The 27,038-nt window shown below is 37.6% G+C and overlaps 2 protein-coding genes across 3 annotated transcripts in view; one reads left to right on the top strand and one right to left on the bottom strand.

The window, feature by feature from the left end:
* Positions 1-11,800: 11,800 nt before the first annotated feature.
* On the top strand, positions 11,801-14,939 carry abi3b (ABI family, member 3b; the record flags this gene model as incomplete). The annotated part of the gene is made up of 6 exons (XM_079260591.1): positions 11,801-11,944; positions 12,045-12,212; positions 13,705-13,884; positions 14,046-14,116; positions 14,257-14,657; positions 14,911-14,939. 6 exons carry the CDS (start codon positions 11,801-11,803, stop codon positions 14,937-14,939), a joined length of 993 nt encoding a protein of 330 aa, XP_079116717.1.
* Positions 14,940-21,703: 6,764 nt separating this feature from the next.
* mpp2b (MAGUK p55 scaffold protein 2b) overlaps positions 21,704-27,038 on the bottom strand; it is a gene marked incomplete at both ends in the record, with an annotated part of 33,017 nt that continues 27,682 nt past the window's right edge. For both annotated transcript variants that reach the window (XM_079261224.1, XM_079261223.1), the window contains 7 exons: positions 21,704-21,880; positions 22,756-22,884; positions 23,949-24,151; positions 24,667-24,828; positions 24,919-24,987; positions 26,018-26,120; positions 26,209-26,340. In XM_079261224.1, coding sequence (XP_079117350.1) covers positions 21,704-21,880; positions 22,756-22,884; positions 23,949-24,151; positions 24,667-24,828; positions 24,919-24,987; positions 26,018-26,120; positions 26,209-26,340 — 975 coding nt within the window. The remainder of the gene's footprint in view (positions 21,881-22,755; positions 22,885-23,948; positions 24,152-24,666; positions 24,829-24,918; positions 24,988-26,017; positions 26,121-26,208; positions 26,341-27,038) is intronic.

The raw sequence follows: 27,038 nt of genomic DNA, 5'->3' as shown, positions 1-27,038 counted from the left end.
ACATATGTAAAAACAAATTTTTCAAACAATTTGAAATCAAATATTGATACTCTAATTAAACAATTGGGTTCATTTGATAATTATATATGAATAATTATATTCATGTATCCAATATAATATCCATTATGTTCCTCTGTGAACTGTATACATATATATATTGTTAGTATAGTATAGTATATATATATATATATATATATATATATATATATATATATATATATATATATATATATATATATACCCTGCGATGGACTGGCGAGCTGTCCAGGGTGTACCCTGCCTGACGCCCAAAGCCGGCTGGGATAGGCTCCAGCTTCCCCGCGACCCTGAATTGGAATAAGCGGTTCAGAAAATGAATGAATGAATGAATATATATATATATATATATATATATTTACACATATTTACAACTTCTTATTTTATGAAAAAACCCACTATGTATTAAAAACTAAAAACTACAAATCCCTACGGCTCCGTCGTGCGGCTCGATCCAAATAAGCGGGATAGTTGTAGTTCTTTTGTTTAGCAAACGAGGGGTACATAATCATATCTCATACATATATGAAATATGTAGTACAGCCGAAGTATTATTTACATCACATATATATGATAGATGTGAAAATAAAGCAAATGTAATGTTTCATTTTGGATATTTTAGCTGCTGTCTACTTTTGCGTATTCTGTAAATGGACTTTTGTGTTGTTCGTTTTTCTGGTTTTCAAAATAAAATAACTTTAGCTGTCAGAATGAAGTGATCCATAACTATAACGGAGAACGTTTACACTTTCCTATCGTATTGTTGAGTTATCTTCATTTTGTGTGTGTGTGTGTGTGTGTGTGTGTGTGTGTGTGTGTGTGTGTGTGTGTGTGTGTGTGTGTGTGTGTGTGTGTGTGTGTGTGTGTGCGTGCGCGCGCACGCGTATATGCATGCGTGCGTGTGTTCGTGTTAAAGGTGGCATTAAAAGAAAACTGACAGGTCAGTAATTTTTGGGTTTGGGTTATATAAAGATGTATATTGAAGAATGTATTGTCTACTTATAATCAAAGTTATTTTGTTATGCATTTTAGCAATAACATTGTTTATACTTGTGCCATTTACACTGAAGGATAAATGGCACACTACAACACGTGACAGGATTCGTGTAATACACACTCATTTGCGTCTCCATTAGGTAAGTCGGAAGGTAGATAATTAACTAACATGTAACCTGCATACAGAAAAAAGCTAAATCTTTATCCCAAACAGATCTTGTCAGGCCAAGGAATTCTTAATTATGAACACCTTCAGAAACACAGCAAGAAATATAGCAAGTTTGTGGGATATAAACATGATTAACATTGACGTTTGCCATTAGCTAAGTCTTGTTTCGCGCCAGGATTGGAAATTATCACTAACCAAGTACTAGTCCAATATGAATGTTGCGGGTAGATTTCAGACAAAAAAAATGATTTACCATTGAGTAGCTGTTGAATTTTAGCATTTTGTGATATTTACACAATGAATTAATTTCATACTTAAGCTATCACTGATTCTGTCTTGTTTTGTCTTTTCTAATTCAACCATATTTGTCACATAAATTCCTTCAGGCAAAATATGGGAAAAGAATTATTTCCATCTGTGATTTCTCCACTTTGTTATGTAAATATTTTGCGTAGGAGAATAATGTTAAAATATTGGGTGTCTGATTCTGAATAGTTTATTTTTTCTCCACAGTTCCTTCAAATCTGCCATTATGACACCACCAAAATTCAAGCCCTGTCCATGCTGTGATGTTCTCAATCAGGCATTCAGGAAAGCATGTTTTGCCTGTTATGCAAGCCTGTCTGTGACCAAAAAAAGGAAAGAAAAGGAGGCATCGATTGACAGCCAGTGGGCAGAAGGAGTCCTCAAAAACCGGAACTATGGGCGTGTAATTCATTCTGCCCGTATTGCAGTAAGAATGCTCATATTGCATATTTAACATTTACGAAGTCCATTTATTAGAATATTAGTTTGACTTGACCCATCTATCTTATGGCTTATCAAAAATATAAAGGGTCCAGAACTTTGTTCGTCTTCTACCCCTTAATCCAATTCACGGTCGGGGGTGGGGTGCTGGAGCCCATCCCAGCTATTGTCAGGCAAGGGCAGGGTACACCTGTCGCAGGCCAACACAGAGAGACAGACAACCATTCACACTCACATTCATTCCTAGGGGTAATTTAGAGTAACCAATTAACCTAACATGCATGTCTTTGGGTCCAGAACCTAGCCTCTATAATGTCTCCCAATACTTATGTCGTGAGGGGCTGGGCAGCCATAAGTATTTCCTTTTGCAAAAAAAACTGATATTGGCTGGTTTTTGGTGTTGAGGACTGTGAGATCCAGTCTTAACTAATATAAAACTCACATTAGACTCCACCTTCTTTCATATTCATTAACTCTGCTTGTTGCTCAGAATTTTCCATCAGCTTTATAGCTGTTAAATATTGTTTTGTTCGCAACTACATGAAACCTTTGCATTGTAAGGCTATAACACAAATGAAACAGGTTGATGCTCATTTTCATGAAGCGCCCTTATAATAAAGTTGCATTTACAATACTTATGTAAGTAATAATTAAGTAATAATGCAGTGGTGTAACTGACTTAATCAAGACATACCTGATAGGTTGAATGGTTGGTATTGTGGTAGGGGAGGGAAATAACATAATATTGACAAATAATTATGATCTACTATGTGTACAAATTCTAATAATATGTCAAATATTTGTTGGAATTATGTAATTGTGAGAATAAGCTACAGCTAGATAAAAAATGTAATAATTCAGAATTTTTTACTAATGTGTGCCAACTGCTTCTGTTAATTTCAGGTAAAGAAACTTGAGGCATTAGGATATAACCCCATTTTATTTATGGGGAAAAAAAGTAACAGGGGAAAGGGGAAGTGGGACTCAGACGTTATAACCCATCTGCCCCCCACTCCGAACACAAAGATGCTACTGGAGAAGATGCAGAGGGCTTATGAATTCATCTTGACCAAGGGTAAGAGAAAGATCTTTTTGGTTCAGACATTTTTTTCAATACATATAATTTTCTTTGTTAATATATGTAGATTTTTTTAAAGAAAAAAATATATTATGGCTACCTCCACAGAGCAGCGTGACGGACCTCCAAAGGAGCAGCGCATTGTCACCACCAAGGAGCAGCATGCCAGCCCCCCAGAAGAAGAGACTGTTGTCACCCTGACTCTTGTTCCTGTCGCTCCCATGCTTGATACTTCTGACACTGTCGTGCCTCACCTGGATGAAGCCGTACCTCCCATAGACCATGCGTTGCCTCACCTGGACACAGCCGTGCCTCACCTGGACACAGCCGTGCCTCTTACAGCCATTCTTTCTCCAAAGTCTTTGCGTAAGAGGAACAGAGGGGCTTACAGTAAGGAGGGGCCGGATGTGAAGACAAAGAGAAAGAGTAAGTTTTGTATGGTATCTGTTACTCCACTATGTGTAATTAAAAGCAGGTTATGCTGTAATAGAGATAAGATAAGCTAAGATAAGTATGTTTACCTTTTAAGAGGTCAGTAGTGGTTTTACTTTTTACTGTTTTATGTTTGTTTTTAGTTTGGACATGGACCATGAGTCTGTAATAAAGTTTATCTATCTGTCTGTCTGTCTGTCTGTCTGTCTGTCTGTCTATCTATCTATCTATACCTACCTACCTACCTATAGCAATTCAAATAACATTACATTATAATTTAGTGAAATGAAATATTTATTGATCATGAACAGTGGACCTAAATACCTGTCAAATGGTCCAGAAGTCACATTTGACTGGACAGAACTTTGCAGAAAACACTTGATTCCAGTGACTGCCTCAAAACAAAATTTTAGGTCGGGAGCCTCACCATGCTTTACTTGTTTTATTTTTTGTTAGTCTATTTCTGTTAAACCACAATTCAAAATCAGTGTCATGGTTTTAGTAAATGATTTATTTAATATTACTTTTGTCAGTTTAAACTTATTTCAATGGCAGCTGATTGTATTACATCTTTAATGGGAGGGCGCCTGAACTTTCATTCCCCACTGTAATAAGACAAGAGTGGCATAAGACCTAAAAACAGATAAGTTGCAAATAATCCAGAATTAAAAGTAAAACAAAAATATATAAATTATAATAAAAATAAAACTAAGATTGCAAATAAACATCAGATATACAGGTGAGATGTGTACAGTAGTGTATTTGCATCTTACATCATGAATATCATGAAATAAAAAATAAATATATGACTCAGATAGGAATATTATACTTTTGGATATCATTATTGCACAAACGAAACTCTACTGTTTTTGTTTTGTTTTGGGATTTTTTGCTTTAGTATCGGCCTAAATAGGCTATACCTAGTACAGGTCCTCTTCATTTATGTCTGCTGCCCCCCCAGATTTCTATATTTATTATTTGTGTTATTCTCTCTCTTTATCTCTCTCTCTGTCTAACTGGTGAGAGTAGATCAGATTGAGGTTTTTTTCTGTTAAAGGGAAGTTTATCCTTGCCCGTGTCACAGAAGGCTTTCTAATTGTGTTGTTCATCGCTGCACTATATGAAACTGTTTTAATTCGCTGCTATACAAATAAATGTTCTTTGTCTTTTCATCATTCTAGACTGCCGAAAATGTAGTAGGCAGAGGGTCTTCCTGTTTGACTGTATAACGGGGAAAAGAATAAAACAGGTAAGATGTCAAACCTTTAATTTAATTTGTGGTATTTTTCATTTGACTGCTTGCTTGCCACAACTCATTCTGGCATTTCAAAGACAAAGAAACAATATTATATGTAAATAAACAGTTGTAATTATTGTTCATTCCCTTTTTGTCTGTTTGTACAGGAAAAAGCAGAATTTAAAATTCCCTGGTTACCTTGCTCTCTGTGGTAAGATAAAGTTTATATTGCAGTCATGTATAATTTTTCTATTTTCACTTTGAACCTTTCAGAAACAATGGACTTAGTGTGTTAAAAGTTTTTTTTTTTAGGAAAGTTTCACCCTGACATTGTTGGATCATAACAAAGAGAGCAAAGATAGCATAAAGTAATTAATAGAAAACAGATGTAGTGCCTGGGACAGATAGGATACTACAATTTCCTTACTGCAGCATCTTGGTGTGTTGTTTTTCCTACTTTGTATATTAATGTAAAGCACTTCGGTGGGTCTTGGCTAAATAAATCTGATCGTGACATTAACATTGACATTGCAGAGGGAATAAGAACATTGACATCTAGGGATGTAAATTGATCAGACTACTGATACCAATGCAATAACTGATTCTGCTTATTGGTTGATTGATCTCAATCAATTCCCCTATTCGTGTTCAATTTTATGTGTAGGAAAAAAAGTAGACCTACACAAGTGTTTAGGCTCTCATTGCTGCTGTTTCCTCATCTCCACTTTTTATCTATGACTTTACATATTGATGAAAATAGTGCTCCTGGAAAAGTCACTGTTGTACAAGATGCTAAAGAGGCGTGGTACGATTTCTGAGGTGAAACAGATGAAGCACCTTCTTTTCTTCACCTCCAAGTTGGTTTCAGTTGTTTCATTGTTGCAGTGTGTGTTGGTCAGTGTGTCTCATCTTGTTTGTTACTGCTGGAGTTTAATGGGCTACTCCACTAATGTTAGTCTATGAGTGACAATATAGAAATTCATTATGTACTTCACATTGATCTTGCAAAGGTCCTTTTAGTCATTAAATAAAAACCACCACTGCCTTTTTTGAAAATCAATTACAAGAAAACTGAAGATAATTATGTTCACAGTTTAGTTCCACCTTTTCCACCAATTGTCAACCGCACATCCCTTGACATCGAAGAGGAATCAATAGGCTCAGAGGCATATGATACCATGGGATCAGACCATTTAGAACCAGTTCTCAACTGGGAAAAATTCTCGACTCATATGCCTATTGACAGCAATGTTTATAGGATTCATGGGGAAGAGAAGGACAGTGATAATGATGAGGAAGATCAGGCTATTACTTTCTCTACTACAATGTAATTAAAGTATGTAGATTAAATATTTATTGGAAAGAATTAACTTGAAGTTTGCCCTGTGCGCTAATGATTTGTTACAGTGGCAAAACCTGGGATGATACATGGGAGCCGGCGAGTGAATTCCAGCACTACACTGCCATGGATGACCCATCACTTCTCTCTGGCTCAGCTGACTAGCCTTTATCATTACCAGCAATGCAACAGGAGATGGATATTTGTTGGTTGACTAAATTGATTCATTATAGTTCCATAGTTAAATTTTTGTTGTTTAAAAACTTTACAATGAGGTAGATATGAAGGGCTACCACAGTATGTGTACATGTGATGTGATGACAATGCTCACCTGTGACTTTTTGCCTTGTAAATTTTATTATAATTGGATTATAAATGATCATTTCAAATCACAAGACTACTAGAGCTTTATACAGAAATTGTTTTAATGAGAAAATTAATAACAATAAATCTGAAAAGATATATTTATAAAATTGTCATTACTATAGAAGTCAAAAGTAAAGTTAAGTGATGGTTTATGCTTGGAGTCGATTTAACAGATTTATTCATTCAATAACAACATTTTTGGAACAGTTTAGTTATTGAATCAGTTACTTGAATTTTTCAAGTTTAACTCATGTTTTTGTAATAGTTTTACTTGGTCAGGTCCTAGTAGTTCCTGATTTGTCAATTTTGTCATGTGACGGGGGAATAGCGGAAGTTCAGAAAAACTGTCGAACCGATTGGTTGCCTATGAAGACGGAGCAAAAACGTGGTTGCATACATTTACCAGTTTCTATCCTGTTAACTCGTTTTGTATGCGGGATCTTGCAACCACCAGCAGCCGGCGTATTACATTAAAATAGCCTACTTTTTGGTTTAAATCCATGAAATCCAGGGCAAAGGACGACTATTTCTCGTGTCTATGGGGCAAAAATTGATGGGCGTGGCTTCGGCTCCCCAAGCAGACTTAACGTTATTGTGTGTAAAATTGGAATGAATGAACACATATTTTGATAATTCATTCTGCACAGCCTCCGTGTTTGGCTTTTATAACAAAGTGTTGGCGTACATAGCAAGAGATCACTTGGATGCATTACCATGGCAACGTCAGAACTCTTCCAGCTTGAGCAACTGCTGCAGTGTTAGCGTTACCCAGTCTTTCTAATATAGTCGTTCTTAGAAAATTAAATAAACATTTGGTCATTTCAACAAATTTATCCCCTGGTTTGTCTATGGTAAATAACAGTATAAATATTATAGTTACATACATAGACATTAATGTCTATGGTCTCACATAAGCCCATTAAAGAAGAAATGAGGAGCCACAGTCACGCCCATCTACTTCCACACCATGGGACCATGGAAATAATGAATAAATCAGTAGAGGAAAAAAATTATCTTCTGGTCAAAGCCAATCTCTGCCCTGGATTCCAGATATATTGGCTATGGATTTAAATGGAATTTTTCCATGCTTACAAAAAGTTTAAAAAAAAAAAATAGAAACTGTGATTATTTCAGGTTTTGGCCGAAGCCGCTTGGTGGACTACCGCATACCAGCAGGCACGGCAATTTCACTCCGACATTATACTGCCTTTTGTCAAGAGCAGGAAAGAAGCATCAACAGAGATAAAAACTATTTTAAGTCAGGGCATGTCGAGTTAAGCCGATAGATTGCTGATTTGGAAGGAGAAACGGGGAACCAGTGTGTGTGACGTCACATACGCGACTGTAGTTTTTACTCATTCTGCTCATACAAAGGCAACTTGCGAGGTAGTTTTTACAAGTCATTACAAGAAAAAAAAATCATTTAAACCCATGACCTACATATCTGGAATCCAGGGTAGAGAATAACTGGGACCAGACGATAGTTATTTTCTCCCCATTGAATCAAATGAATATTTTTTCGTTTTTAAGGTCAGGTATTATTGCATGGGGCTAAAGGCGCGACAAATAAACGTCACGTTACCATGACAACAAAGACAGCGTTAGTGTCCCCCACTTCCCTGTGGCGTCAACACTAGACGTTGTGGGAGTTCCATGCAAGCCTATGGGGTTACCCACCTCGTCACAAAATGACGAAAAACGGGTACCTAATGAGTCGGTATCTGACGCCAAGGGACTGTGACCATTCGTCAGGCTGTTGACTCATTGGGAGTGAGGATGTGTTGCAATGAACAGCCAAATCCACCACTGATCCCGCTCTGGATTACAGAGTGGGACGTAAATTGCAAAGTTTTTCACGTCACGCAAAAATAATTATATTTTATTACATTCACAACCTCTGTCACTTACTCACCTCATCCACTGTGTGTGACACAAGCATATTTATCTAGCTTGTCATGTCTCTAGAAAGTACAGAAAGGAGTGGGAAACAAATCCTGAATTAAAAACTGGCTGAAGCCGTTTATTGGAGACAATACGAGGACATTTTGCCTGTATTATAAAAGACTGATTTCTATGCTAAACTCTGCGATTAAAAAAATACACGACAACTCAAAAACGTATCCATAAAGCAAAGCCTTATAATAGTTCATCATTTGAAAAGTCCCCCCCTAGAGCACTTATTTTCATACGTTGCATTTATTACATCATGCAAAGGCACTTTATTTTGTTTTAAAATGACATGTTTCTGCCACTGCTTTAACTGTTCAATAAATGCGGTTTTGATAGTTTGCTTCGTTACAATTTCATCCTTTTGGCATGAATGTTTAAAATCAGCATATCTTAATGCAATATGAACAATTATGTTTTAATGGAGACACAAACTCTTACTGATGTGATTGTATGCACCAAAGCATTAATTCAAGGCTAAGGTAAATATCGAGATATATATATCGTATATCGTGACATGGCATAAAAATATTGGGATATTACTAAAAGGTCATATCGCCCAGCCCTAGTTCGAAGGCTAACAATTTTGCTACCAGTGTAAAGTCCTCTGATGTTTTCAGTGACGTAGCAGAACAAAAAGTTACTGAAATTATGAAAGACTCAAACAAGAGAGTAATAGTAGATTGACTCATGCCTCAAATCTAGTGAGTCTATGCTGTGGCGACAACCACTCCATACATAAATGTCAAAGGCTGACAGAAAAAACTGTAGAACAAAAGAAAAAGTTCGTTCAAGAAAAACTTTGTTTTGCATGCCTAAAGAGAGGGCACAATTCCAAAAGCTGTTCATGCCAGGGCCCATGACTAGCTACTATTTTAAAATAAAATAGTTGATAGTATAACTCAAGTAAAAAGGCTCAAAGGTACAAAGGCTAATAATATCCTTGTGTCAATAAAGTTCATATACCCCGTATCTCCCAGAGGTTGCTGTCTCATCTGCTTCTACAGCCCGTCAGTGAGGGGAGGGGGGAAAAAAAAAAAACACACCCAAGTCGAGCTTCTTTTTGAGTGCCAGTTTAACCTAGCCCACACTTCTCTGCAGCCCTCCCTCTTACCTCTTCACAACTGACCGCCACATTTCCCCAGAAGCTCGCAGAGGCGGAGAGAGGTGCAGCCCATGTTGGCGCAGCTGCAACGCCAGGTGGGGCTGATTAGCGCCGCTACATGTTGCATGTGCTGTGTGCACGCACAGCAGATTGCAGATTGCGTGGACACAGCATCGTTCTGCGCAGCGTCCAAAGCCGGGTGCGCATCTGCTACACGTGCACACCACAGAAAGCAGCGCGCGGCCCCCTGTCATTGTGCAATGCGGTGGGTTAAAACTAAGCACACCTCCCACTAACATATGCCAAGTTGCATGTGTATAGGCTCCTCAATAGGCAACAGTGTTGCGTCTAGGAGGGACTCCACATATTTTACGCAGTTCTTTCCTTCAGCTTGGAGACAACAAGAGGAGGGGGGCCTAGGGGGATAGGAGGACAGGACTCAAGCCAGACGATTGAAATGGCTTGCAAGAAAGTGTTGTGGCGGGCTCACAGTGTATGTCGTCATCCCCACTGACAATGTACACTGTTGTAAGAGCATTCTGGTGTCATGGACCTGGAAGTGTCTTTATAAAATGATCAGCAAGCCTTATTTCACTGATCCACTATTTTGTGCTCCTAGGAAAAGTGCAGTTCCATTGATTTGTTTGGGGGTTTTTTTCCCTGAGAAGCAAGTATGTTGCTTTTTGCCATAATTATTGTAAACTAAACAAGGCAAATGTTCTGCGCTGCCTTCGGTCCCAAATTAAGCAGTTGGGACAATTTCTCTTATTTGCTCATAACCTGAAAAAGTTTAAGAGAACAACTGGAAATAAGCGCAGTTACACATGTACCTAGAGACAAAAAGGAACAGGCTGAGCAAAAATCACCTCTTTACTTTTTGGGTTTGTGTGGATATCTGCATGTCCTGTAATTGTTGTCCTGCATTCACTGGCACTATGATTAAATTAGGCTTTTCCTTTAGTAGAACTTTATTAAGTGTGAAGAGGCTGTGATAGCCAATACCATCCAGTATCCTCAAACTGGCATTTGTTGCACAATTTAGGAAGTGGATGCTATAGAAGCGGAATGTGTATGGAAAAAATCTTGTTATTGACTGTGATTGTCCGAGCAGTGAAGAAACAGTGAGACACAGGTTTAAAGTAAAAAAAAAATTATTTTTTTTAAAAATTAAAACCCAAAAAAAGAAGAAACCATTTTATCACGACTAAATCAGGCCTATAAGAGAGGTCAACACAACAAAACTATACTCAAAGAACTTGTAACGAAATTAACTCACTCAAGCAAACAATGAAATAAACTGACCTAACAAATGACACACAAGGGGAAACTTAAATAGTGTCTGATCAGCCCAAACAAAAACAGACAAAGGGGATGACACACAAAAACCTAGCTAAATGAATGAAAGAAAACTCTAAATTCCCCCTCCTATTTTTGCAACTGGTCAGGTCCAATTAGCTGGCTTCACCCTGTGGCCACCTGCTGGTTCACAACCAAGGGACTGGAGCTACTGAAACTCAAAGGAAAAAGAAAAATGAATAAATCATATAATCACAACATAAACTGAAATGTGTGCTATTTCAGAATAGTTGTGAATCATAACAGTTGTAAATGATACAGCAATCACATTGGCATAAAATGTTAGAAGCAGAACTGCAGTTTTCCTCACTTATAGTGAAGAAACTACAGCATCACATTCACTGACATTTCTGTGTAATCAATCAATTTCATAGTGTAACAAGCATTTTCCTGAGCAGTAAAAGTGTAAACTTAGATAGCTGCATCCATATATCTTCTCCACACAGTCCTATTTTTAATAATAAAATGTTTTCGAAAAAGGTCAATATGTGACAATATTCCACAAAATCACTGTAGTTGCTGAGTTGAGTGAATAATAAAAAAAAAACCATCAGTGACAGTCGGGGGGGCTCATTTGTGGACTGCACAAATGATTGTTGACCCCTAGTGGACATTTTCTAAAATGCAAGTGGATATCAGAGGCCACAACCGATTATTTGGACAGCTGATATAATATGAGACATTTTCTTATAATGTTCGAGGTGTAACTAAAATGGGAACATGCAGAACATATGATCAGGTTTTGTGTGTTGCACCGTGTGCTGGCTGGATGTTGTTGTGCTGTATCAGTGGAGGTGTAGCCTACCAGCCCTCCCCTGACTGCTGTTTCTCTGAAAAATCTACCCCGAGGTATTTTCCGCGTTTCTAGATAACATGCACCTCCCTGTCTAGACAGACTCCTGTCCTGTCCAAAAAAGAAAAAACTTTTCCTTCCTCATCAGCGAGCTTCTGTTAGCCTCACATATCACTGTTATTGTTTATTAGTAGCAGCAATGGGAGAAGTGAGGGAGCAAACAAGTTTTTCTGAAGTTATTAGCCAGATATTACAAGAAGCGCCTGCTGCCAGGAAGAACCTGGTGGATAACCACAGCAACCTCTTCCGAGTGGCAGATTACTGCGAAAACAATTACCTCCAGGTGAGTCCAACATCCCCATGAACAATGAAGCGCATTTATAGCTTGTTTTCAGTATTCATGTTTTTAAAAAAAAAAAAAAACAAAAAAAAAAACTTTGCAGGCAGAGGATCAAACCAAGGCTGTTGAGGAGACTAAAGCTTTGGTAACTCAGGCTTTAGCGAGTGTCACCTACCAGATCAACCGAGTGGCCAGCGCCACGGTGAAGCTGCTGGACTCACAGGCCATGCAGATCCACGAGATGGAGTCTTCTGTCACCCTGCTGTCACTGGTCAGGAAAACACACTGAACACAGCTGAGAAAGTCTCAAAGCTGATGACATTAATGCGGAAACTTCTTTTTTTTTTATGAGGGGGAGTTGCAGAAATGAAATGATTAAAGTGGAGTGGAGGAATTGAGTGAGTTGGAAATGGAGGGAAATGTTTAAGACATTATATTTACTGAAACAAAATTGACATATTGAGGTCATTTTTGCACAATTTCACTGAATGGTTATAAACTGCAGCCAAAACCTACATTTTCTTTTGAATAAATAAATAAATGGTAATGGCGATCGAGAAAGTATGTTTAAAAAAAAGACACGTTTTTTCATACAAAAAAAAATCATAGTTTACTGTCAGATTATTGAAATGAATTTGACATTTTTACTTTATTTAGACAGGAAATGTATTGCTCTTTATACACCACCCACTCAAAATTTTGCTATGCAGTTTGTGCCTTTTTTTGCTTTTTACAAAAATTTCATCACAGTTTCCACTTAAGTGTATGTTATCGCAAAAATTAAATGATTAGATAATAATAATGATGATGATGATGATGATAATAATAATAATAATAATGTTATTATCCTCATTATTATCAAGAAACTCACTGTTTTACCAGAACATTTTTCCACAGATTGAAAATTATATTTACAAATAGCTTCCCTCATCAACATAAAAAACAAACTTTTTTTTTTATAAATATATTGTGTTAGCTTCATAACATAATAGCTTAAGTCATATTTCGGCCAAATTGAGAATCTGTCTAGATCTACTCTCCTAGCATTGCTGATTCATTATGCATATTACCTATAATACCTTACAATATGACTTAGGATGTTGTGCTATCAGGCATGTGATTTGCGTCTGTTTTTAAAGATCATGTACAACAGACTGAAAGCAACAAAGATCAGACAAGACGTCTGCAGTTTCAGTGAACCAAGGTTTGTCTGATAGTGAGGTTTGGTTAGATTGATGTCATCACATGGTGATTTAGGTTGGAAACTCAAATCAGAAGGACAATCAATGATGTGGAAAATTTAAATATAAAAAAACAAACAAACACCTGATTGGATCTGTACCTTTCAACCTTCCTCAACCTTTTTTTTTTATCTTTTTAACTTCATTTCATTTTTGGTAATATTGCACACAGACTCTTCATCTTAGCATTTTAATAGTAATAATAACAATTGAATCCTTATCATTGCATATTTCTAAATAAAATCTTCTTTGACATAAATCCTGTAAATAGCAGCATGTCTAATGAAATTGTCTAAATATCTAATAGTCTAAAAAGCATTACAGTTGTAAGGCATAAGAGATAGGAAGATGGGCATCAGAAATCTTTTGAGATAATGTGTTAAACACTATGGAGGGCTTTACTGAAAAGGTAATCCTTTTTTTACTGTACGTGAAAGAAAGGAATAGAAATTAGATTATTTATAAAGCATGTGATTTGAATAAAGAGATCTTGTTTATTATTGACTCTGTTATTTGGTCCAGGCTGCAGCTATCCACTTTGAGAAGGTGGGCAGGAGGGAGATTGGTGAATTCACAACTCCGAAAAACAAGACTTATTCCAAGCTCATGACCCTGCCGACATCAGGCAAGGAACCAGAGAAAACCTACTCAAGAGCACCAATATCATATTCCATTTTGGACTCGATCGGACATTGTTTTCAGGTAAAGTGGGTTCTAAATTGGGGCATCTTGAGAGCAGAGTTTGACTCCAAACACATAATGAGATTTGTCTGTGGTCAGGTCACAGTTGTATGGGGGAGATGTGCTGTACGTAGTCTGGTTTTCTTTTTTCTTTTTTTTAAATCATCATTTTCCCTCCACAGGTCACCCAGCGACAGCCCAGCAAAAGGACGGAAACCATGCAGAGCATAAAGACCACCAGAGAAACCCCTGTGTAAGTAGACGGTCATTTATACTAATAACACTGTTGGGATTTATCAATTTACACAAAAGAAAGTCATAATTTTCAGATGTGATGATACATTTTCTGTAAAATTTCCATTTATATTTAATTTTTTCCCTCCTTTTTTTCAGATCCAGTTTCGGCATCGCTGTTCCTCCGCCTTCGGTCCCCATCATGCCCACCGTACCCACAGACAGCAGCCTGCCTCCTCCACCTCCTCTTGCCAATTTGGACCCCACCTGGCATTTTCCCCCTCCTTCAGTTGACACTGACCTCCCACCTCCCCCCTCTTTTCCTTTACCCACAGATCTACCGCCACCTCCTCCTCCACCACCCTTTGCAGCTGGAGGTGCTGCTGTTCCTTCCCCATATCCTCTTGGATCAGGAACTGCACCTCCTCCTCCACCCCCTCCTCCTCCAGCTGCCCCCATCAGCTCCTCTGGAGCTGCACCACCACCTCCTCCTCCACCACCGCCTCCACCAAATATCAGTCCTAACAACAACTACCCACCTCCTCCACCACCTTTTGCAGGTGCCCCCGTCAGCTCCTCATGCACTGTTCCACCTCCTCCTCCACCTCCTCCCTTTTAATAGATAAGTTAAATCTGCAGATATGGAATTTAGTCAGACATTGTGGATTCTGTTGTGTGTAAAACGTGGCGCATGAGGGAGACATCCCTCCCTGCTCAGTCATGATGCTGAAAGAAAGAATAATAATATTAAAATGTTCAGAAGAGTGTTTTCCCCTTTTTTTTTTTACGTTTTCTTGTGTTTTTTAAAAACAGTTTCACCTGTGTTTAATGGCAGAGTGTGAGCCTGAAATGAGATTTTTTTTCTGGGAGAGAAAAATCCTCCTTCAACATGAATTGTTAGCGTAGAAAGCTGCTGGAGAAATTCTTTCAACAAGTCTCAACAACACCTGCGCTGCATTCCTGGAAAACATGCTGAAACAGAGCTTCTTATCTTTCTGTCAATGTAAATGGATTTCCTGGCTTGACTATGGTTTGTAGATGGACATGAATCAGCATGAATCAGCATATGGTGAAAAACGCTTCAGAGGTTGTTGATATCGCAGCGTTCAACCTTGTTGAGCTCTGTGTCTTTAAACGCATCACTGAAGCTGTAAACTGTTTACTATCTATCTATCTATCTATCTATCTATCTATCTATCTATCTATCTATCTATCTATCTATCTATCTATCTAAACTTGTTAAATCATCTAAACTGCTGTTTGATTTATATTTTTTTTACGCAAATGAGACCTGTTGCAAGTTTTCATATAAAAAAAAAAAAAGAGTTCTGCCACAACCACTCTTTCACTTTTATTCATTCAAATCCCATGCACCACACACACTGGAAAGCTTTAACTTTGAATCATGTTGTTTTTATAGTTACACAAAAGCATATCTCCTTAAATTCTGTACTGAAGAAAGAAATCTGTCCATAGCTCTGTAGTTCATCAAATTAATTTCTTCAGATAATAGACAGTTGGCTGCTGTTTTAATGTAGATAAGAGCAGCATTTCTAACTCATTCTTTAAACCAGCAGATTTATGGAGAAAATAAGCATTATGGTATGGATATTTAGATGCAAAACTGTTCAAAATTAGATCCATCTAAAAAAAAAAATACTCAAGTAAATTCACACACCTCTTTCAAATGGATGGTTTATTCTGATCCGATGGACACAAAGTGCTTTTACCTGTGATAAACCTTGATTACAGTCACTTTAATGCTCAGAGTACTTTTACAGTTTGCTGTTATTATCTTTACATGAGTGGAGGGTGTAAATGTTTGCCCCACAGCTCTGTCAACGACAGAATAGACCTGTAAACTGGATGAAGCTTTCACACACACAGTTGTTACTGTATGTCCGCCTGACATGCTGTCAATGTTGCTTTCAGGATACTGAGTCAGGAGATAAAGAGTGACCTTTGAACTGTTGCAAAAAGGGTAATTAAATTGAGTGGCAGCCATTGCAAGGTTTTAAAACACACCTGTTTTTTTTCTCTCCTGACTAGTTGTTGTCTTGTCTATAAACTGTTCCTGTTTGAAAAAAAACATGCCATAGTTTATTGTCTCATGACTGGGTAAGTATTTCCTGTTCTGAGCATGTTAAGATTAATTTGAGTTGGTGTATACCTCGTTTTCACTCACGCTGCACATGTGACTGAGCTGTCTTTTATTTCAGGATGCTGTGTTTATGTGTCATTGTGTGGATATGTTGCAAATAACTTGTAAGAAAACACAGACAAGAGAGCGGGACCTGCAAGCCTGACATTTTTCCATCTGTAAATATCCTTCCTATAGACCAAGAGGAGGACCAGGAGGTTGTGGAAGGCATATGTGAAGCATATGGACCTTATTTCAGAAAAACCTCCAGTGTATCATTCAAGAAATGTCAGTCCATCTCTTCCATCTCTGCTACGGCTCTGCATCTCATCAACATTCCTAAGTTTGAGTGTTTAATTAATAAAAAACGAATCTTGCAAATGCACAATTGCAATAATAAGTAAGATAACTGTAGCATTTCTCTTCTTTGTAAATCAGTGCCCCTTTTGTCAAGCTTGAACCACCATCCTCCCCAAACCACTGCCACCATACACAGATTCAACAGCTTATCCAGATCAGCCATGATCGTCCCCATCTTCCTCTTCCAACAACTCAATCTACCCTGTGCTGCACTTTGGATTCCATCAAACTGAAACTCAAGATGCAGTTACATATCGGTCTTTTAATGTGAACAACAGTTTACATTGTGATCATCTAGAAATAATGATTAAGGCAAGAAAAATGCATCCCTAAAATTATATATATTGTATCTTTTCAAATGATAACTGACAACTATTATTTTACAACCTAAAGCAATAGTTTCACCCCTATTTGAACCAGTGTAAAGTTGAATTTCCTATGGTCTATATTTGTCATCGTTGAGTACAATTATAGGATTAATCTATCAGTTTGTGTCATGTGGTTATTAATATTTATGTTTCTCATTCTTAATGTAACTCAATGGACAGCAGATATGCTTTGATACATATACGTGTATGTTTGTTTCCTGTCTGTTTTTACATGAAAACTTACCTACATAAAAACTTTCATTTCCACAGTGTATATGGGTACTTTGCTGTGACCTTTTAAAGTGTGGTGAGCGATGTGTCTCGAAGTTCACTTTAGTTCACCTGTGTCAAACTGTAATAAAATTCAGATACGTCCAAACTTTTGATAGGTACTTTAATATGCTCTTGTACATATGATGTGTAAATGTATTTTGTCTAGCCTCATTAAGAAACTGAAATCTGAATATGTCACATACTGTCTAAAACAACCATACAGTGTAAACACTGTAAAAACAGTATAATAGGAATTTTAAAGCCAGTCTGAGAAGTGCTGATGTTGATAGTTTGCTACAGTAAATATCAGCTGAAATAAATTTAAAAATAATTGTTCTCCACATATGCCAAAGACACAACACACCCACCTGTGTGTATCTATAGCTTTAAGGAAGACAATGATGCTGTAAAAGCTCCTAGCACTTAAGCTCTAAGCACTTCCCTTGGTGACACATTATCCTCTGGCAACGACCCACAAGTCAGGACAGTTTTTGTAGGTTTCTGATTTAAAATAAGGTAAGAACCACCCCTCCATTACATCATGATTACAGTCCAGTTATTTTTCTCTAAAATTTGTTTAAATGTTAAACTCAAGTATTTTCTGTTCATTTTTGTCTTCAGTTGTTGCAACAGATTTATAAGATGAAGGTCCACTGCCTGGTGTTAAAAGAAAAAAACAACATAAAACCATTATGACAATTCTTCACACTTCTCTATATGCTTCTAACAAGCTAATAAAACATTTCTTATTGTGCATGACTGGAAAATTATTTAAAAATCTGAGTGAAATGCCATGGAGTTACTGTAGGCCACAACCTTTAAATAGGAAAGTTGTATGTTAGCATGTTTCTGTATGTTTATATGTCGTACTGATGTGTTCTGACATGAAATTTAGGAGTTTATGCAGATTATTACTGTAAATTGCACAGATCTATCATAATCACAATTAAAATTTCCCCATTATGATTATTAAAAGGACAGAGTAGCAAAAAATTCCTCTGCTTCTGTATGTGTCAATAAAGTCTTGCATTATTTTACAGTAATGTCAGCTGATTTCCATAACTCAAGCAATGACTACAGTAGCGGCAATCTTTCAATATATGTAAATTTTCATGTTGACTCCAGAAATAATCTCTGCATATACTGGAGATGACTTACTATACTAAAGTTTCAAAATGTGTCTTTAGATTGCCACTCCTGATGATATCCATCGCTGTCGTGTTCCTGTGTTTCTATTGTCATTTGAAAAAGAAAAGAGGGGCATACGATGTCACCATACAGATGCAAGTGCGTACAGTTTCTTGGTCCGAAGACCAGCCAGAAGTGGATCCACATGATGACACATTCCCTCCTCGTTACAGCACCATTGAACACCCACCACCATACTCCCTGGTGTGTGAGCCATTTTCATATCAACTAAGGTTATCAGATCAGTTTGCACACTCATGAACAGGTTTGGGCTCAGTCTGGTGTGCTTTGGCACATATTTTTAGATCTTTTATGGAAATAAAAGTAACATTGCCACTTTCAAATGAGAAAAGATATCATTAGAATATTTATTGAAATAGTGTAATTTATCTTTCACAAAAAGAAATATTAATTTACTGTGATAAAGATGTTACTAAAATCCTTAATGAATCATATTAAGATTGTAGTCAGATCAATTTAGTGTAGTAAAAGGTGCATTTTCCACATAAATGAGCAGAAGTTTATATATATATATATATATATATATATATATATATATATATATATATATATATATATACACACACACACACATACATGCTACATTATGTGTTTCAAAGCCATCATGGGCTTGTGATGCTGGGCTAGCTGTTCATATTGCTTAAGCTAAGCTTGTAATGGCTTAAAAATAACTAACAGCAAACACCAGATAAAAACCTGCGCACTAGAGGACAACTACAGTCTTTTGATTTTTAAAATCTCTAACCCTGTTGCATTTAAACAAACTTCTGTCAGAAACAAAAATAACTCCTTTTAAAATATTTTATCCAAAGAGGTTAATGGAAAGTTGTCCTTTTTTTTGTTTCAGTTTATCTCATATAAATTTGTATTGTATAAATTATTGTAAATTTCTCCTGTCACCTTACACTCAGTTCTCCACATTGGCCAAAATGGCTTTTGAGGTAGGTTGTTAATTCTTTAAAAAGATTAATGTCTAATATTCTAAATATAAAAAATACAACACAGGTGAAACTGTTGGAATTGAGCTTTAGTGTGCGACTACATGTGCTCTTTGAAATAATTCTGTACCTTGACTGGAGTTCACCAGTACCTAATGGTGTGAACATAACAGAGATAACACATTTTTATGAATTTTCACAGCTGATTATTAAAACCTGGAAATAAAACCTAAAAAACTGGATTGCATCAGCCACAGATCAAGTGTGTGACTTGAAACTCCTGAAACATCTAAAGAAGAGACGATTTCTATTCTACGTGGTTTAGTTTATTCTGCCAAGAGTGATGGAGAATGTATGACCATCTTGAATAATCATTCCCAAGACTGTGGATGCTTCTAAAAGAACTTAAACCAATTAAAAAGTTTGAATACTTTATAAAAGTAGCCCTTGCTTTCTAATTTAGGAATGTATAGATTAATTTTAAAACATGACAAATTTATGAAAAATTGTCCAAATGTTTCAAGATTTTCCAAACATTTCATTCACTATTAGGTCAGTAACATTGGCCTCCGACCATATTCATTCAGTATTTTTATATATTCTTTGTAAAAAAAAAAAAAAAAAAAAAAAAAAAAAAAAAAATCAATTTTAAAAGCACAAAAGAAACGTATTACTTTTTTTTTTCATGCAGTTTGATCCCAGACTGACGAATTTTTGGCCCGGTGGGGCACCACCAGCTTACGACATGTATCCAATAACCCTTCCTCTGGCCCTTCATTACTGGACACCATTGGACCCCCAGCAGCCAACCCAACCATCCTCACCAGCCAGCCACAGCCAAACAAACCCACAGAGGCCTCACAGGGTGTCCATCAGCTAAAACACCCTCTAACCATCCAGAAAACCACCATGTATTGTTTTCTTTGTGTTTTTGAATAGTGTTCTTTTTATTATTTAACATAATTTTGCAACTTAAATTAAAAATGAACTTCAGGGTTAAAATAAAACAATATTTGGAACAATTCAAATTTTAAGACATTTTTGTATGAAGATTAAATCTATATTGTAGTTGTCCAGCTGCATCTACACACCAGCAGAATCATCAAAGCACCAAGTGTTTCTCTGTTATACTATACACTCTTTATTACAATACAGTACTTACAGGTGGAAAGGAAGAATAAATAAATATTAAATACATTGCCTTTTTTTTTTTTCTTCTTTTTCCAAGTGTTAAAATGTACAATGATAGAAGTGAGACGTTCAATGATGAAAAAATAGAGTGCTTCCTTGGCTTTTTGAACCATGTTAAGGCAAAAGTAAGCATAAATTAGAAGCCACTGGTAAACTGTTTTACTGCTTATACATCAAAATAAAAAAAAATCTTCCATTTACTGTCAAACTGGTAATCTTAAGTAGTATTCTGTCCCTTCATTATGCAATGTATACGCTGGTCTAGGCTACTTATTCAGGTATTTTTCTAGGTCTTTTTTTCTACGATTCAAATGTTTTCAGTGCTACAAATAAAACTCATTCTTCAATTGGATCCTCTTACTGTCCAACACAATTGAGCATTTTCAGCACAGGATGGGAATCATTCATTGTAAAAAACATTAGAAAGAAAGTGAAACTAACTGAGACTACAGGATTAATGCAATATGTCAACAGAAACATCTCTTCACTCCTTGCTCCCTGCTAAAACTGAAGTCTGTCAGTACATGTATTGCATGTGTATTCAAGATCATCTATTGCTGTTCAGTTTTCAAATGAGAAGACACACAATTTAAGCACATTTCTGAACACATATAAACATACCATATGATCAAATGGCAAAATATTGAGTATTCAATACAAGTATGACATTTGGTATCTTTCCTCAATCTGTCCTACTGATCCAATGTAAACATTACACTACATAAAATATTTAAGATTTGTAAAGGCTAGAAATCTCCTTCTACAAAAATCTTCAACTGAGCACTTTTACTTGCAAAACATATGCATTACTCTATGTCCACGTTTATAATGCCCACACACGCTGTTGCACTACACCTCGTAACCAACTCTAAGTCCTTCTCAACAAACATCAATGGAATTATTCCAGTTCTAACAAATAAAATACATCTTGACATTGGGCTCAACAGAAGAACACTAAGTTTGTACAAAAATGCTCTACATGAGGCTGGTCATTTGCACTGAATTATGAAGCTCAATTCCCATCACCACCGGCTGCAGGTAAACAGCCACCCCTCTGATGCCATCAATGAGAAATCGTCCTCTGACTTTTGGCTCAGGCATTTTGCGAGGAAGCTCGCTGGTAACCTTTAAAATACCCAGCTGACCGGCACCCACTGATGTTCCGTTGACAGTTTCTCCAGTGCCAGCCGTAGACTTCGGAAAGCCACTTCTAGGCCATCGTTAACGATGCAGATGTCAAAATAATGTCCGTATGCTCTTTTAATGCGCTCACTCTCGTCCACTGTCCTCTTTAGCTCAGAGTCCTGTGCAGAGGTTGTTTGGAAGAGAGGCAGGATTTTTAGACCACTAATAATGACAAAAACAAAAAGTTGCAGGCACAGAGAATAAAGCAGCCAATCTGAATGTAAAGAATCCAACTTTGTTACAGGAATTCCTCAAGACAGAGCAAGTAATTAAGATATGTAATCCCTAAACACTGACGGTGGTTTTCACCTGTATTCCTGCAGTTATTCCTACAGCAAAGTCAAGTCTGGTCTGGATGCAGTGCTACTGGATCATGGTCATTAAACATTGTTTTCTTTAGATTCTCTGAATTTTTTTTAGGAAAATTATGTGCTGCAAGTCAGGCTTTTTAAGTCGAAAATCTTTAAAATAATCAGGTCACTGGTCACAACCCCACTGCCACCTGAAACTCATGTATGCATTCTTTGATACTCACAACACGCATATTCTGTTACAGGTATTGTAGACTCTAATCTCCAATCTAAACTGTGCTATCCTAGTCATTCTGTTCTTTCTCTACAACTACATTAGTATGACTTTTACTTCTTCAGTCTATTTTAGCATCAAATTCAAAATCAGCATAAATTAAAAGACAAAAACATTAATTTGAATATGTCGTATTTGTACATTTCAGTTTAACCATTTCCAGACTAAGTTTACCTAATTATTGCAAAGGCAACTTTTGAAGCTGTACAGTCAAGCAGATCAAGTATTTATGAGTAACAACTAAACAATAAGTTTTGAAAATAACTATAAAGTATACTATAAATGTAAATAAATTTAAATAAGAGTTAAATATCTCTCAAATTTTATTATAATATAGTTAAATCTTTATTTTGTACCATCGAGTTACTGCCTGCTTCCAGCTGTGGGATGAATAAGAAGTGACACTCACCGTTAACTGTTTGGTGACTACGCCAGACTCTATTGCTGACCTGTTCATAGCTTTGAGAACTTCAAAGTCCGGTGCTTCAATGAACACAACATAGGGCAGGAATTCAGACGTCCGCAGGATTTTAAGAGCCTTCATGAGATAATGGGCACAATAAAGATGCATCACATTCACAGCACATCAAACAACTACAGTAAAAAACTAATTAAAATGCAGCAGCAGCATTTTCATCTAACTTTGTTTAATGTGTGTAAACAGGATAAGCTAAGTGTTTCCAGCTGATCATTAAGTGATCCTTTAGGATAAATGTTGAGGGTGTGCTTAGCCTACGAACACATTTGTAAAGATGAGCTGTGGATAATGTGCATAAAATTATGTTCTTCAGTCATTTACCTCAGAAAACATGATATGAGAAGGAGCAAGAAATGAAGACAGAGAAGAAGTAAGGAAAAGAACTACAGTGGGAACTAGGACTGGGCGATATGACGATATATATCGCTTGGACAATAGAAAATGTCTATTGTTTCATATGAGGCTCTATCTTTTATGCACCTTATGATAAGGTGCTTTACTGCAGTATTTTACATCAAGAAGCGCTTTACGACATGCATGCTGCAATATAAAAACAAACATGGAGGAAGACGATAGCAGACACGTTTCAGAGCACGATAATTCCCTAAAAGATGACCAGCCAACTAAAACTAATGAGCTTGTTCATAAACGAGGGGAAATTTCTGTCCTATCATGGATGCGGTTTGGATATAAAAAGGTTGACGTGGAACCGACAACAGACTACCTCACAGTCCCAACAACTGACTCTGACACAACTACCAGTAACTCATTTTTATCACTGGCGCAAGAAGCAGGATAAAGAATACAGAATAAAGATTAGAGTCAATGAGTAAAAGCTGCAAAAGCAGCGTCAAGTCGTGGTGAAAGCGCTCATAATAAACTCAAGGCGCAAAAGCTGCAACGGGCTTTTACCCGCGAAACGTCATACGGCCATAGTTCCCGCAGATGGAAGGAGATTACTGCTGCTGTTGCCAAACACATCTGACAACTGATTACTGACACAAAATTACACAAAAACTTTTATATCGTTCTGGGGATATGAAACGAGCTATATCAGGATACGAGATTTTGGTCATATCGCCCAGCCCTAGTGGGAACTGTGGGAAAGGAACTACTTCCTCTACCTGTGGGTTGACATCCAGGATGCAAATCTTCCCCGTTTCTATCACTTCATGGATGGAGTTGATCTTTGTGCCATACAGGTTCCCATCATATTCTCCATGCTCCAAAAAACGACCATTTTTGATGTCACACTCCATTTCGCTTCGGCTCATGAAGGAGTACATTTGACCATCCCTTTCATCCACTTTTGGTTTTCTGGAAGTGACTGTGTGTTACAGAGAATACAGACACACTAAGCCTATAATAGTCACATTAAAACAGTACAACAGAATTTAGTAATCCCTAGCGATTGCCAATTTGCCATGAGTCTTTAGATCCTGTCTCTTCTCTGAGCTCTCTGAAGTCAATAAAAGTCAATCTAATATTGACTTGTCTTATCTGCTGTCATGTGATGCTTCAGGCTGGAACACAAAGTTGAGAAGTTGTTTTTCAGGACACTGCAGAGAAATAAGGATCCCAGGAATGTATATAGAAAAATTTAAATGTTGTATCTAGATGAGTCGGAAGCACAAAGTTTTAAAATTGGAAACTTATGTAATGTTGCTTTAAAGAATTGTTTGGTTAAAACAAAGTAAAAAAAACCAAAACAAACAAAAAAAAAAACCTGGCAGACAACAGACAAAAAATGACAATTAATTTAAACACATGTATGAAAAACTGAAGTGAAAAGGGGAAAGACATTAAGTGTCTGTTAGTGAAAGAATGAAGGGCTGCACTTACAGGGGACGGTGGTGCCATATCGCTGGCTATCCGACACCAGCAGCTTATTCTTCAGACTCCGACGACCAACCCCCTGTGCTCCAATCAAAACCAGCGTCTTCCTCCTGAAAGGCGGCACTTTGGCAACCTCCTCATAGATCCGCAGCTCATGCCGATCAAACTCTAACAATATGAGAGATATGACTAGGATAAGTGACAAGGCTCTTTTTCTCACAAAACTTCTACAAACCCCACTTCAATACTTTTTTTTACCTGCGTTCTTGGTGGTCAAATACATCATCTTTTTTTTCTTCTTACCCCCCACTCCTGCACACAGAGGACCTGAGAAAGAAAACAACAAAACAAACTCAATCAAACCTCCAACCTCGATGCTCATCTCTGCCGGCCACTCCAACAGAGTCCATGTTAAAATGATACACTATCAAGGTGAAAGCTCTGCCAGGCCATAGATGAAATCAAAAGAGAATATGGAGACTCTACCACTAGATGGCACTGTGCACTAATGCTGACCTGTCCCGTGAAACCGCTCTGTTGCCAGAGAACACCTGTGACCAGGCGATCTGCTGACCGTCTGTTCATTATGCCAAATTATTTGGTCTTGAAAACACGAGTTTGGTCGCATTAAAACCCCAGTAACAACCAGTATCACTTTTGGTCTTAACAGCAAGGAGTGTTTATGATTAAAACATTTTATCTTATTTGGTTAAATCAGTGGATCATCTATTATCAGATTTCCCTATTCGAAAGTACTCATTTCAAACATTTTATTCTAATTATGTCCTCCGCTAAAATAACACGTGGAAAACGTGCTGGCAGACAGATGCAACCTTCCTGGGCTTCAAGGGCAGTACAGTTGGGCTGTCATCATCTTCCTCTCCTCCACAAGTGAAGGGCATGCAACTCGCTCCCCACCTGTTTTTTTGGCTGCTCAGACTGCGCACCGAGCAGATAAATCTAAACACACAAAGCCTCTTTTCACCCCATGTCTCATAAGACGTGGGATCACTATTGATCAGGTTATTGTTTACAGAGGTCTTATCTCCCCTCCTGAATCAATGCTCCTTCTCGGTGAGGGCAGTTTGTGAATGTCACACCCTGCGGCTTAATAACCAACAGATTGGATAAGGCCACCTAGTGCCTCATCTCGATGCTCATTATGAGCTCTTCAGCGGACAGAGAGGAGCCAACAGGTGAGGAGAGAGAAAGAGGAACGGCTGGCACTAAATGAATTCCTCGTATGATACGGAGAGGAACAGATGCTGTCTTTGTTGCCAGGCTGTTGGTGCAGCGAGAAGCTCATGTTATATCTGCATAATGAAAGGTGCTTCTCGGCTGCAGCTAAGAGGAATACCTGAAGTAGCAAGCTCCAGATCTCTCTTCACAAACGCTTTCCTCTTCTCCTCAAGTAGCTGGCTTGGAATCAGGCCTGCACTGCCTCCTTCTATGTGACAGGCCTGTATGGGAAACAGAAGTGATCCAGATAAAAAGTCTCCACTCAGCTTATATTTGGAAATAACTGAAAATGCTGGTGGCTGAACTGACCTGCCACCAGTTGAGGTCCTCCTGGTTAAAGATCTGCAGAATGTCTCCACTGCTGAAGCTAAGGCCTGCCTCCTTGCAGGGAATCAGGTTATCATGAGCTGGGTCGTAATCAAAGTGGCACTTCACAAAAGCCTAAACGAACAAAGATGTCGCAGGATGTCAGGGAAACATGCAAGTTAAAATGCACATCTTGAAGAACAAAATAATGGGTTCTGTAATTCGGTCAATCGCAAGCTTTTAGGGCCTCTGATGTGGCATGTGTGAACTGGAGATGATGGAGTGGGGGAGTAAGTGTCCGTTAGTATGAAACGGCTTTTTGCACTTAGAGCCGACTCCATCTCTCAGCTCACTTTCACGACATTTAAAGGCTACAGAATTTAGGTTTATTAACCAAAGCATCAATCCAGACCCCCCACTGACAGGACAGAGAGCCTAAGAGACAGACAGACAGATGCAGGGAGAAAAATCTAAAATACAAAAATCTGTGGCCATGGCAACAATCCCCTCCCCCTATACTTGACATTGTATGATTTTTTTCTGTCTCTCACTGAACTGATGCAAGAGCAATATAAAGAAGAAAAAAAAAGAAGCCCGGCAGCTTGCACTGTTCTGTGTGTCACATTTCTGTGTAAGGTCAGACACACACATTCAGACTCAGAGTCACAACTTCCTAGAGTCAAAACGCATTGTCATTTATGTTTAATCATCATGTGATGGCTGGCTCGGGGGCAGTCTGGATCTGAAGACAGCTGGATTACGCTTAGAGGGATTTTTTGGGAACAACACAAGCCATCAGTCACTGAACTGCTTTTACCTGTCTGAGAGCAGCC

Source organism: Telmatherina bonti (genome assembly GCF_933228915.1).
Source record: "Telmatherina bonti genome assembly, chromosome: 21".
In the NCBI taxonomy this organism is placed as follows: domain Eukaryota; kingdom Metazoa; phylum Chordata; class Actinopteri; order Atheriniformes; family Telmatherinidae; genus Telmatherina; species Telmatherina bonti.
Note: the sequence above shows the minus strand (reverse complement) of the source record. Positions and strands in the feature narration are given on the sequence as shown.